This window comes from Manacus vitellinus, unplaced genomic scaffold, assembly GCF_001715985.3.
Source record: "Manacus vitellinus isolate BGI_N305 unplaced genomic scaffold, ASM171598v3 scaffold_16_pilon, whole genome shotgun sequence".
NCBI classification, from domain to species: domain Eukaryota; kingdom Metazoa; phylum Chordata; class Aves; order Passeriformes; family Pipridae; genus Manacus; species Manacus vitellinus.
In genome coordinates this window covers 1,603,129-1,617,017 of record NW_021939189.1, presented here as the reverse complement: position 1 = coordinate 1,617,017, position 13,889 = coordinate 1,603,129, and the positions used below count along the sequence as shown (strand labels likewise).

Below are 13,889 nucleotides of genomic sequence, written 5' to 3'. Positions count from 1 at the left end.
CAAATTTCCCATTAAAAAGAATACCTGAACAGTGTTCCAAATAGCCACTGGCATCTTAATTTTCCATGGAAACCTCAAATGCTCGTGTGTGGAGGACAAGTCATTTTCAGTCAATTTTTCCAGACTACTTGTTAACAGTTATTGCTGTCCCAAAAGGTTGACAGCTTACATGATTGATATTTCATTTACTTGTCATCACTGGTGAGTAATGGAGAGGGCCATGGGTTTTTCTCTCTCTCTCTCTGCCCCTCTATTATATTTTTTTTTGGTAGGAAACAGTCTCATGTCTGTTTATTTTAGTTTATTATTCCAGAGAGTGTGTCATATATGTTTATGCTGTGTATATAGGTGTCTTTGGGTCACAGAATGCCACTAGGAAATGGTAATTAAAAGGTTTGTTTTTATCAAGCAGTATTGGGAGCAGGAGGTTCTTTCCCAGCTCCATAACTTTTAGGTGCTGGGAGCACATTTTTATGAACGGATATGAGGACTTGGGGGAGGATTTGACATGTTATTCATGACCCTCCTAATAAAAAATAAGTTTATGGGGTCCTTGTGACCCCTGGAGAAGCTCTTGATCATTTCCCAAAGAGGGGCAGTTCCTAAACTTTTGTCTCTTTGAAGTTGCATCAGTAAAAATTCGTGTTTTTAGGGAAACCATCAGTGTGAGGGAAACACCTGTGTTTGATTCCAGAGAGACTTGGGATTTTTCTCCTCCTTGACACCCAGCCTTGCCAGTTTGAACAGTATCACACAGGGCTGGCAACAGTGACGTGCTGAATTCTTAGACCACACCGGGCTGGTGAGAATGAGGATGAAAGCCAGAGGAGCCTCAGGGATTTCTGCCGTGGAGATCTGGCCCACAGCCAGCAGGTTTCCCTCAGAGGTGTTCAGGGATTGCAAAAGAAACGTTCTTTGTGATGTGCTTTCAGTGTTTATAACATGTGGGGATGGGAGTTGGGCAGGTTGGAGGCAGGAAATTCCCAAGCCGGGTCTGTCTTCTGCCCTGGGATGGTTTGGTTGGGGGGTTAAAGGGCCTGGCTGGGGAGTTCCCCCGTCCTCAGCACTGAGGGACAATTAAAGGAGGCTGATGAAGATTTCAGTTTGCTTAATCCAAAGGTTTATTTCTTCATTTAGTGCCACTCCTCATCCTCGTGCCACCTCTCAGGCTCCCTCGTCCTGCTTTACGTGTTTTGTGTCTTCATGGAATCCTGGAATGGTTTGGGTTGGAAAGGACCTTAAAGCCCATCCAGTTCCATCCCCTGCCATGAGCAGGGACACCTTCCACCAGCCCAGGTTGCTCCATCCTGGCCTTGGACACTTCCAGGGATCCAGGGGCAGCCACAGCTTCTCTGGGCAACCTGTGCCAGGGCCTGCCCACCCTCCAAGCCAAGAATTCCTTCCCAATATCCCATCTCTCCCTGCCCTCTGGCAGTGGGAAGCCACTCCCTGTGTCCTGTCCTTCCCAAGTCCGTCTCCAGGTCTCTTGAATCCCTTTTAGGCCCTGGAAGGGGCTCTCAGGTTTCCCTGGATCCTTCTCTTCTCCAGGTGAACAATCCCAGCTCTCCAGAGCAGAGGAGCTCCAGCCCTTGGATCATCTCAGTGGCCCGAGTGTCTTCTTGGGTCTTGATGTTCTCAGATCCTTTTCCATCCCTTTTTGCCCATTCTTAGCCTTTCTTTATCACTAAACATTCCCCCCAGATCACTTCCAGCAGTCCCTGTGGAGCCCAAGGGGTCGGGATGTCTGCAGTGATTTTCTGGAAGTGCTTTGTGTCCCCTCCGAGGGGACACACGTGGCACCTCTGCCTGTGTGGGACGTGACCCCAACTGCCCTGATGGTGCTTCACCACTGCAAATTCTTGGATAGTTTCCATATTCCCCTGGGATTTTCATGGAGTTTTCCTGATTGCACAGTCCTGGGTTGTGTTTACAGCACACCTTTGTTCCCACGTTTGGTTTTCTCGGCTCCTCCAGGTGCAGCACCTGCTGTGTTTGCTGTCAAGGTTCCATTTGCTCCCTCTGAAGTATTCCCAGCTTTCAGGAGAGCCTGGAACTTCCCCAGTTGATCCAGTAACAGATCCCTGTGCTGGGCACCACAGCCCCTTGGTTAAGTTCCTCTGTCCCACTTATTGTGGTAACAGCCACAGATGGTAAGAAACCATCTAAAGGCTGATTTGCACCGCGGCAATTAAAAAATAAATAAAAATACATTGAATTAAACAATCCAGAAGTGCTTTTACTGCTCATACATTACTGAGTCATCTCTTTCTTTAATCTCTTTGCAGTATTACTCCACTGTAATGGAGCAGCAAGTAAATGGACAGTTGATAGAGCCTCTCCAGATCTATCCAAGAGGTAATGCTGAACAAATTCTAATCAACAACAATGATAACTGTTGATGAAACAGTTCACTGGTATTTCTTTTTGGGGAGGTTTAAATGCACATAACATGATGTTTACCTCTTAATTTGGATAGGAGGATTCATTATTGTGGGGAGTGGAGGGAAAACTGCATTTATTGCATATAAAATAGCTGATTTCCTGGAGTAAATTAGACTAACGAGATTCGGTTTGCACAGTACATATTTAAGTACATTTAAAAAACTCATTGGTGAGGGTTCTGCCTGTATTCAAAGCAGATGAATAACTGAAGTTTTGGAGATACTTATGTAAATTGGGCTTTTCTTTTTTTAGATGTTTTAATATCATTAATCAGCCTGACAGACTTGGGGGATGTCACTGTCACCACTCATTTGGAAAACGGGAACGTGTCTGTCACAGGAGCTCCATCCATGACACGTTTTATCTGAGATCTGGGCATTTAGCAGCAATATCAAAATGTTCACGAGTGCTTTAATAGCTCTCCTGAACAGGGGAAGATGTAATCAATTCTGTGGACTGAGGCAATTAAAAAATAGGTCATCTACAACCTGCACAAAAATCCGTAGGCAGCTCGTTAGGTTTTTGGGAATGAACTCAAATAATGGTTAAGGAAAGCCCAGTGCATTACATAATCCCACTGATTCATTCAGATCTCAGTAGCCAGGTTTGGAATCTCTGCCTCTTTTAATTGATGGAACTGGAGAAGGTTTGAAATTCTCCGAGTAAAATCTCCCAGCAATAAATTAATTGAAATAATTAAAAATTAAACCCTTCTCACTTAACTGATATGATACAAATAATCATACTGTGAGGCTCCCAATTAAACATTTCTAGACTTCCATTACTTACAACTCTCTGAAGTTTGAATTGGGCAATTAAGCAAGAGCCTCCTCAAACACGTGCTAATCAGGTCTCCAAAGGAGCCTGGGTTTCCTGGTAGTTTAGTGTGATCCTGTGGAAAAGAGATGGGAATTCAAGGGGAATAGAGGATTGGTTTTCTGGCTCAGGATCTGATTTTGAGGGGCCTCCCAGATGTTTGAGCTGCAGAACTCCAGAGCCACCAGCAGTGAGATGTGTCCTCCTGAGAGCAGCTGTGAGAGGGAAGTGATCTCCTGCCTCTTCCCAGGCTGAGGTCATGGAATCATGGACTGGTTTGGGGTTGGAAGGGGCCTTAAAGCCCATCCCATCCCATCCAGGTTGGAGCCCAGGTTGCTCCAAGTTCATCCTTGGCCTTGGACACTTCCAGGGATCCAGGGGCAGCCACAGCTTCTCTGGGCAACCTGTGCCAGGGCCTCCCCACCCTCCCAGCCAGGAATTCCTTCCCAATGTCCCATCTATCCCTGCCCTCTGGCAGTGGGAAGCCATTCCCTGTGTCCTGTCCTTCCATCCCTTGTCCCCAGTCCCTCTCCAGCTCTCCTGGAGCCCCTTTAGGCCCTGGAAGGGTCTCCCAGTTCTCCCTGGATCCTTCTCTTGTAGCTTGGAAAAACTGATGTAGTGGATGATCCTTGTAGGTTGGGAATCCTTCTTGGAAATATGAGGCAGTTACATCTACTTTCTTTTTAATCAAACAGTTGCAGGAAGTTGTGGCAGGAGGTGCTGGCACAGCTTGGAGTTTAAAGGGTTGTTTTGTGATTACAAATCAGGTTAAACTTTCTAAATTCTCCTTTTGGGTCATTCCCGAAGAACCAGCTGAGTAGATTCTTATTCCTGCTGCTGTCTCCTTTTTCTGCCTGCTTTACACCCAAGGGGAATGGATGCACAGATCCAGGATTCTCTGTGCTGCTCTGGATGTGATCCCCCCATATTCCCTCCCCATTTTCACCGTGGGCTCAGCTCCCTGTTCTGCTGAGTATTTCCCTGTTTCCACTTACCCTAAATTGCTTCAGAGCTGAGTTTCATCTTTCCAAATCACCTCCTTAAAACACCTCTCCTTTCTAGGTTAGAGCTTTAAAGCCCAGACCGCCCCCCAGTTCTGCTGCTGCTCTGAAATATTGAACAAAATGTGCTTTCCTGCTCCTTTTTTTCCCTCCCTGTCTTCTTGTCCTGCCTCTCTAATGAACATCCCAAATTTTGTTGGCACAAGCACTTTCCTTCCCTGCCCTTTTGGCCATGTCTCTCCACGTTCAGCACTTTAAAGCCCCATCAAGAACGTGCAGCTCTTGTGCCTGTAATTTAAAGTTCTCCCTTTTAAGAGCTTTCTCTGCAAGTCCTTTGAATCCTTTTCCCTTTCTGCCCCTCTTCCTTCTGAGGAAGCCTCAGCCAGCTCCCAAAAATTCTCATCTTCCATAAAAAATCTTGCCAGGAGTAAATGTCCACGTGCCATCCTGTGTTACCTGGGCTGTGCTTCATAATTCATTTCATAATTTAAAGGCCTTTAAGGGGAAAAATTGGTATTTTGTCTATTTTTTTAATAAGTACCTTGTTGCTGTTTAGGTAATAAGAGCCAGAAATCTTTTTTATATTGAAAATAAACCTCTATGTGTGATATACATAAACAAGAGTGTATGTGTGTACATACACATATATCTATATTTATATATTTCTACCTGTATCTATCTGTCTATATCTATATCTATCTATTTATATCTGTCTATATCTATTTATATATTTCTATCAGTATGTATCTGTATCTATATCTTTATATATATCTTTATCTATATCTATATGTATATATAGATATATATCTCCCCTATCTGTGTTATATATATATATATCCCATTTGTAGAATACAAGCTGAATATCCCATTCATATATATATATAATAAAGATATATAATATATATAATATGTAATATAATAATATATATAATAAAATATTCTTTTAATACCACGTTCAAAATGTCAGTTTTAATCTGTTGAAAAAATATAACATGCTTATATATATTTATAATTTGTGGGTTTCTGATTGTTTGGGTTTTTTTGAGTATCATAATATTTTCCCTCTTTAAGATGCACGTGGTAATTTCTACTGTCATTTAAAGGCACATGGCCTGGCCCGAAGTGATGTGTTTAATAACTATCATCTGTGTCCTTCTGCCTAATAAATAGTTCTGCTTCCTGCTGTCAAAAAAAAAGGGGAGTGAGAGGCACGTGCAGCAGAGAAAGAGAAAAATCAAATTCCTCCCTCCTCAGACAATCAATCACCAGTGACAGCCCCTTTAACATACCATTTGTAGGGCACTGGAGTTTTCAAATGGGAACTGTCTGGAACAGGGAGCCTTTGTGGCTTTAACTGGTGACAAAAACACAGCCCTGAGTGAAGAGCAAGGAGAGGTTCAGGTGGAGAGGCTGGAGGAAAACCCTTTCTCCAAACCCAGCCATCGTCATGAAGAGCCACATTTGTAATCTGTGTCCAAAAATTGGCATTTTCTAGTCACTGTTTGCTTTTTTCAGGCTGTCTGCTGTTGCCCCTGCCATGTTTTGCCACATTTAAACCCAAACTGCAGTTGACAACGGGACTAATTCCTGACGTGTGGCAGCTGATTCCTTTAAAACACATCTTGCAAATATTGCTGTTAAATGCCAGGCCAAAAAAAAAACCACCCCACAGCGCGTGAAAATACAGTGACACAAGATTTTAATTTGAATTACAAAAAGCCTCTGATCAGTTCAGCCACCGGTTCTCTCCATATTTTTTTTATTTTTTTTTTTGGTGATGTGTTTTAAAGCAGAAATTAGAATTTCTATTACCCGGTGTCAGAAAGCTCTTAGCATTTATAAACGCTCACTCCTGCAAGTTAAAAAAAAAATCCTGCTTTGGTAATTCCCACCCTGGGTCTTGCGAGGCACTTTTCAATCATTTCTCTCTGCTAATTTTGGTGTCACCCTCATTTCTTTTGAAAAGATTCATTTTGAGCAAATTTGTAAATGGCCCTGATGTGTTCTACAATTGAGTCAATTACTGTTTCAGCCTGCAAACCTCCTGGGAAACGGAACATACATGGCCTGAAGGTACGAATTTCAATAATTGTTTCAGCAAACTTAGATGGATTTGTAATGCTGTGTTCCACTTATTGAAATGTCAAATAAAACTGCACTTTCTTGAGCTCTGACAAGCAGGTTTTTTTTTTTTATTATTATTATTATTATTTAATTTTTTTTTTTTTGGTGAGGGTGGGAGAAGGATTTATTTAAATGTTGTACTATCTGTGTATATATATATATATATAATATATAGATAGATAGATATAATTCTATTAAAATGGAACTGCCTTTCTTTTTGTTTTTAACCTATGTGAATCAGGTTCCTAAATTTCAGTGGTCAATTTATCAACTAATGCTATCTGTGTGTGTATATATATGTGTGTATATATATATATGTGTGTGTATATACATATGTGCATATATATATATGTGCATATATATATGTATATACACTATATATAGTTTTATTAAAATGGAACTGCCTTTCTTTTCGTTTTTAACCTCTGTGAATCAGGTTCCTAAATTTCAATGGTCAGTTTATCAACTAATGCTGTGTATATATGTGTGTATATATATATACACATGTATATACACTATATATATATATATAGTTTTACTAGAATGGAACTGCCTTTCTTTTTGTTTTTAACCTCTATTAATCAGGTTCCTAAATTTTAATAGTCACTTTATCAACTAATGCTATCTGTGTATCTATCTATCTATCTATCTATCTATCTATCTATCTATCTATATATATATATATAATGTGTGCATATACACTATATATATATATATGGTTTTATTAAAATGGAACTGCCTTTCTTTTTCCTTTTAACCTCTGTTAATCAGGTTCCTAAATTTCAATAGTCATTTTATCAGCTAATGCTACCTGTATAGATACACACTTACATATGTGTATATACACTATATATATAGTTTTATTAAATTGGAGCTGCCTTTCTTTTTGTTTTTAACCTCTGTGAATCAGGTTCCTAAATTTCAGTAGTCACTTTATCAACTAATGCTATCTGTGTATCTATATATATATATAATGTGTGCATATACACTGTATATATATATATATAGTGTTATTAAAATGGAGCTGCCTTTCTTTTGCCTTTTAACCTCTCTTAATCAGGTTCCTAAATTTTAATAGCCACTTTATGAACTAATACCTGCCACTACTTCAGAGCTTTAACCCCCCCCATATTCATTTGAATTCAGCCATTTAAAGCCCCACCACACTGTTTGATTCCAGTCATTTCTAAGTGGAGAAGGCACCGCAACGAAATCATTTGAGGGTTTGGATTCCTTCAGCTCAGCTTGTTGCTCGTGTCACCACACGTAGGAGGCTCCAAATGCACCAAAGGACTGTTTAGTTTTTAAAATGTGCACAAATGATGGATTTATCCCCTCTCTTCCTGCTCTGTTGAAGGTGGGGAGGTTTTTGCAGCCCAGGAATCCTGGAGCCTGCTAACCTACATACACACTCCAACCATTGCTGTGCCTGGCAAGCAGCTAATTAACCTTCCTCATGAAATGAGAAATCCGTGGCAAATTACAGGTTAATTAGAATGGTGTCCTCTGAACACAGTGACTGAGAAAAGATCCTTTCCCTGCCTGCAGGTAAATACTCGAGCAGGGGCTGCCAACAACAGCGGCTCGGCCGTGGCCGATTCCCTCCCCAGCAATAGGTAAGAGCCGGGCCCCTGCTTTGTGTTCTCACCTTTTCTCACACCAAAACACCCTCCTGTGTGCTTGTTGCCAACAGTGACATTGGTGGTGAATGACTTTTTCCACCAGTGCCGAGGTGGGGAAGGTGAATTGCCTGAATTTGTGGTGCTCGGGCTGCTGGGAGCTCCACGAGAGTTTTCTTGTGGAAAAAAAAAAATTAAGTGTTTTCTGACTCTTTGGGGTGGTTTTGTGCTTATAAAGCATTGAGGTGCTGTTTGGGGTTGAACTAATCAGGTATTAATCAATAATTAGTTGATCTAATGGCAAGGTTTGTGTGTTGAAGTCTTCGTTGCTTGATCTCGTTCCAGGATTCTTTGCTTTTAAAATACCCCATTCTTAGGTTTGCAGTCATAAATAACCCAAATCATAAACCTCTGTAGGTTTATTATTTATTTGAAAATTCCTTACAGCTTAGGTGCCCTGTTTCATACAGTTTCACCAAAGTTTTGAAGTCCATCTCCCTTATTTTTCTTTTCACACCCCAGTCCTAATTTGAAAACCCATGTTAAGGTCTCAAAATGCAAGAGAACTAGTTCTCTTTTTTTCCTAGAGATCTGATTTCTAAATGCTGGAGCTTAAACTCCCTTTTATTCCATGAAGTCATTATTCTGCATACTGATGTTAAAAGGAATGAACAAAAACCTTGTGTGTTCTTAAGAAAGCAATAAGGAAAGTCTGACTGCATGTTCTTCATACAAGAGCATATTTGAACCGTGGGAATAGAAACCTCTGGAGGCCCCTTTCAACCTAAATTATTCTATTATTCTAATAAGCATGTAATATTGCATTTATCTGTGCATCAGCATCTGCTGCCTTTGCTCTCTGAGAGCATTTTGTAAAATAAAAAGAGATTAATTGCCAAAGAGAGATGAACACGATCAGAGACACAGTTGGGCTGCATTTGATGGGTGAATTTTGGGTGCCTGTTCTGTTAACACCCCAAGGTGGTGGGACAGTCCCCAGATCCCTCTTTTCCTCGTGGGAATGATGGGATGTGGGTGCCCATTGACGAGGAGTTTCCACGGGAGTTCTGCCCCGCTGGGAACCCCATCCCAGCACCACTAAAACCAGTTTGCTGCTCCCTTTAGTGGCTTTGCTAATTGTGGAGCTAAAAAAAAAAAAGCGAGCCAGGTTTGCCCCATCCCTTGGGGGAGATTTGCTCCAGGTTTTAGTGGTGATAATCCAACCCAAAACTCCATAAAGGAACTAAATCTGAATGGCTTTGACCCGCAGCCCTGCCAGTCTGAACTAAATAAAGCTGTTTTTCTGTGCTCTGGCTTTTCAGCACTCGCTGTACTTTGAGCTTGTTCTTAAAGTGCATTGCAAAGGAAGCTTCTAGAAGCTTCTTGTCACCTTATTTGGTGGTTAATTGCCAATCCTTTTCCCAGCCCTTCCGCGCTCGGAGTTTTGTTTTTGAAGTAATTGAAAGTCTCTCTTTGTTTCATGTTCACAAATTGTTAGTCATGAAAGATGACAAGATCAACTTATGTTTCCTTGGAAAACTTAATTTTGCTTTAAAGTAGTCGTGGGAACAAGAGGCCTATTAAAGAACAAAGCCACCAAATATGAAATCTGTGTTTTCACTGTTCCTGTTAATAATGATCTGTGATCAAGACACGTGCACGGGCCTTTCAAGAATATATTATTTTGTACTTTTTTTTTTTTTTCCCAAACTTCAGTAATAAGAACAGAATGTCCCTTTGAGATGAAGTTTTTGCAGGCATTTTGCTGCCCAGGCAGTTTGTTGTGTTGAAGGTACAAGGAACAGAGTTTGTCAGGAGAGGAGGTGAAAAGCAGCGTTTTGTGAGTGGGTGGAAGGAGTTTGAAGCTGTTGATGGTTTTACCTACAAAACTCACCAGGCTGAGAGTTTGTGGTTTGTTAAAGTTCTCCCAAAAGGGAAAACTGAGTTGTTTTGTGTAAGATTATTGACGTGGGAGTAGATTCTTCCTGAAAAAGCACAGGGAGTGCAGCAGGTTGAGCTGGAATGGAAAGCTGGACTCATCTCAGGGATTTAGACACGTCCCTGAGGTGCCTAAATCAGGAATTTTACTGTTTTGCTCACCGTGCTCTGGTCTGCACTCATCTGAGGTAGTGGGGCAAAAAGCCTTCTGCTGCAGGAATTATTGAGGAATAATCCCTTAAGGAGCTGTAAAACAAGATATGGCACCTGAAAACTAGATGTGAGCCATATTTTCCTGTTGTTTTCTGAACCACCTGATGTGCCAGAGTATCTTCCTTTCATTTTACTGATGAACAATAGGTTGTGTCTCAGAGGGTGGTGTAGTCAGGTGTCTAAACCAGCCAGTTGGTAAAGGTGAAAAATATATTGATTTTCTGAAGTGTTCACTGCTTCTCCATCCCTGCTGTCTGCACTTGGGCAGTGCTGACTGGTGTCCACTAGATCTCCTCCTCCAGGTTTCACCTGCTCAGAATAATGGAACCAGGAATTTGTGGCTTGTGATTTCCCTTGATCTGACGGAGGGAAACGACCCCGTCGTTAAAAATAATCACCTCTCGTTTTTATTCCAGCTTGAAAAAGTCTTCTGCAGAGCTGAAGAAAATACTTGCCAATGGCCAGGTAGGTGCTTTGGATGGAACCTTGGCTGCCTGGTTCTGCAGTGATTGGCACAGCACAAATAGGGGCAGAGATGTTTACTGCTCATTTAGCTGTGATGTGTTCTTTTAACACAGGGCTTGGAGGCACCATGAAAACCTTCATGATATGAATGAGTTGTGTGTCCTGATTTACTTTGATTGGCAGAGCAATTTGCTTCCCATTTCTCAAAATGTGCTAATCAGATTTAGCTCCAAATAGATGGAGGCCCCTCGCACGTGTTGCGCTGCCGCCACAATTCCAGGGGAGAAAGTTAATCAATTTTGAATAACTGAGTCAACTCCTCACTTAGAACGACCTTCGTGCTTTCTAGGGCAGAAGACACTTGAATGTTTAACAGGTTTTTGCAAAGAACTGCTCTGGAATCACTTTAGAATCATGGAATGGTTTGGGTTGGAAGGGACCTTAAAGCTCATCCGGTCCCACCCCTGCCATGGGCAGGGACACCTTCCACTAGCCCAGGTTGCTCCAAACCCCGTCCAGCCTGGCCTTGGACACTTCCAGGGATCCAGGGGCAGCCACAGCTTCTCTGGGCACCCTGTGCCAGGGCCTCACCCTTCTCCCAGAGAACAATTTTTTCTCAATCTCCCATCTAACCCTGCCGTCCTTCATTCTGCCACTTCATGTGACGTTAAATTAATGGATGAACTTGTTTTAAAGGTCTTCTCCAGCCTAAACCATTCTGTGATTCTATGTGGTAACTTCTTTATAAAAAGCAAAAAAAAAAACCCTGGTAAACCCAAAAAAACCCCAGAGTTGTAGAAAATTGTCTTGAATTCCTTTCCCTTCCTGCTCCAGGCATTCAGCTCCTGGCACTCAAAAGTGAAAGGTTTTAACGTAACAATTGCTGGACGAGCAGACAAACAGCACAGTTATTTTGTGCTTGTTTTGGGCAGGCTTGTAATGACATTAAATATGCACTGTTAAATTAAACCACCTTCAAAGAAGCCCAGATCCTTCAGCAGCAGCATAAATATGTTTTAATGTTTGTCACAGAGAGCCCTTTGCAGCCTCGGAGGCCGGTGCCTGTCGTGGGCTCAGACTTGCCTATTAGGCTCTATTGACTGAGACATCTGTGTCACTGCAAATAAAAGACTCTTATTGATTTTCTTAACTGCTGTTCACTTCCCCTCCATGTTTCGAAGGCTGAAATCTTAATTATCTCAGATGCCTATTCAGTGCCTTCACACAATGACCTCTCCAAGCCTCGTTGGCATTTCATGAATCAAGGAGTTGGTAGTTGAGCGTGTCAGGAAGATGAAGGCTGAGCTTCCTCGTGTCCTTCAGCCTCACCTGGAACACTGGGAGGGGGAACAGATGAGAGACCTCCTCAAAAATAGGATTTGGACACCCCAGTGCCACTGAATCCCTGGAATGCAGCTTGGAAATGTGGTTTTAGGCTTGTCAGCATCCCTTTATGTCCAGGTTTAGTGTGATGTTCCCTCACATCCAGGTTTTAGTTTGATGGTCCCTCACATCCAGGTTTTAGTCTGATGTTCCCTCACATCCAGGTTTAGTTTGATGGTCCCTCATATCCAGATTTAATTTTTTTGTTCCCACCAGGTGGATTTGCTCATATTTCAAAATTAGAGAACCAGACAATACATTTCTCTTGATGACCTGAAATTCTGGCAGTGCCAGCAGCAGGCAGCTGAACTTCTCTAAGTGGTGTTGGTAATAACTCCCATATCAATGATTTTTTTTAAAAGGTAGAATTGTTGAATGTGAGTAAAAGCTCTTGTGCAGAGCTGAATTTGGGCACCTTATGTGTTCAAAACAAGAAAAACAAGTGGTTTGTGTGCCCTGCAGTGGATTCACAGATTTCTCCCCAGTGTTTTAGAATTTTGGAACGGTATAAAAAAAACCAAACTTCTTGTTATGATTTTAAAAATGTTACTTAAACCCATTAAAAAAGAAATAAAATAACTAAGTTTTAATACTACCTTTAATGCTACTTTTTATTCACCCTGATGGGAGTTAATCTGCCTTCTGTTGAGAGCAAATGATTTTTGTTGTGTTCTGCAAAATTTGATCCCAGATCCACAACTGGAGCTGGGTTTCCAGTAGTAACTTTTAACTTTTCCTCCTTTTGAGGGGGATTAAGTCACACTTATTGTTACTTAAATATGGCCTGGGCTATTAGTTTTGATTATTTTTTGGCAGTTTCTGCTTTCAGGCATCCCTAATGATATTCCTCTAGTAGTTTCCATTTAGGTTTAATAAGGAATTCATATTAATCATTAAAAGAAGGGGACATGATTCTTCAAGATAATCAAATATTGACAGGTTAGAAATAGCTTTCTGCCTGGGTTCATTGATATAGGTGATGTGATATAAATATTTATTTCTTTTCTGTCACTCAGAGTAAATGCCACCAATTGATTCAGCATTGATATAGTGTCAACAGTTCATAAGAAACATTTGACTGGCTCGTGTTTTCCGATTAGTCTCTGCTCTATAAAGTGGGATTTACTAAATCTCCTCAATTGTCTGCTCATGGAGTGTGACTGTTGGCTGAATCCATGATTGCTTCCATTTGGGAAGCGAAGGTGCGGCCGCGGGATTGTGGCAGCCCCTGCACATCAAATCAGGATTAATTGGGCATTTTGCTTTTAATGATTTACAACAGGCAGACACTTGATTTCTGCCCAACCCAGGGATGTTTTGTTTGCTGCTTCATAATTGAAGCTTTTGCTTTTGCATGAATTCCCTTCGTGTCGGCGGAGGCCAGTCCAGGTTGGGTTTGCAGCTTTAATATTCCAGTCCTTCCTGGGGAGTTCATTGGTTTTGTGTTGGTGTTTTATGATGGAGAATCCAGCTTTCCCAGTTAAAATAAATAAATCACCCTGTGGTTTTTTGGCACCTTTATTGGAGCCAGTAAATCACACTTTATCTCTCCGTCCGCTGCCGACAGACGCTCCCTCCACCCCAGTATTCCTGTTTTTGACCTGGGTTCTGGTTGCTGTTTTTCTGGGATATCACCAGGCTCAATCCTCAGAGGATGGAGCTGCTCCTATCCCCATCTTTTAGGGAATGATGTGGAGAAAATACTCCCTTTTCCCAATGAGCAAAAAACGGAGAAAAGAGGAAATGCTTTGTCTCCAATTCGGCTCAATTTATTGTTTATAACTTATAACTTTATAATCGCCAAAAATTCTCCTTTTTCGCCCCCAGGAAGGGAAGATAGGAGTTTCTCCATGGCTTTATGGGTTCATTGGGTTTCTCTTCAGAGTTA

General features: G+C 41.6%; 1 protein-coding gene across 1 annotated transcript in view; it reads left to right on the top strand.

The window, feature by feature from the left end:
* MAP2K5 (mitogen-activated protein kinase kinase 5) overlaps positions 1 to 13,889 on the top strand; it is a 122,136-nt gene that overhangs the window by 7,139 nt on the left and 101,108 nt on the right. The window contains exons 4-7 of the mRNA XM_029958772.1: positions 2,286 to 2,355; positions 6,292 to 6,332; positions 7,932 to 7,999; positions 10,570 to 10,618. Coding sequence (XP_029814632.1) covers positions 2,286 to 2,355; positions 6,292 to 6,332; positions 7,932 to 7,999; positions 10,570 to 10,618 — 228 coding nt within the window. The remainder of the gene's footprint in view (positions 1 to 2,285; positions 2,356 to 6,291; positions 6,333 to 7,931; positions 8,000 to 10,569; positions 10,619 to 13,889) is intronic.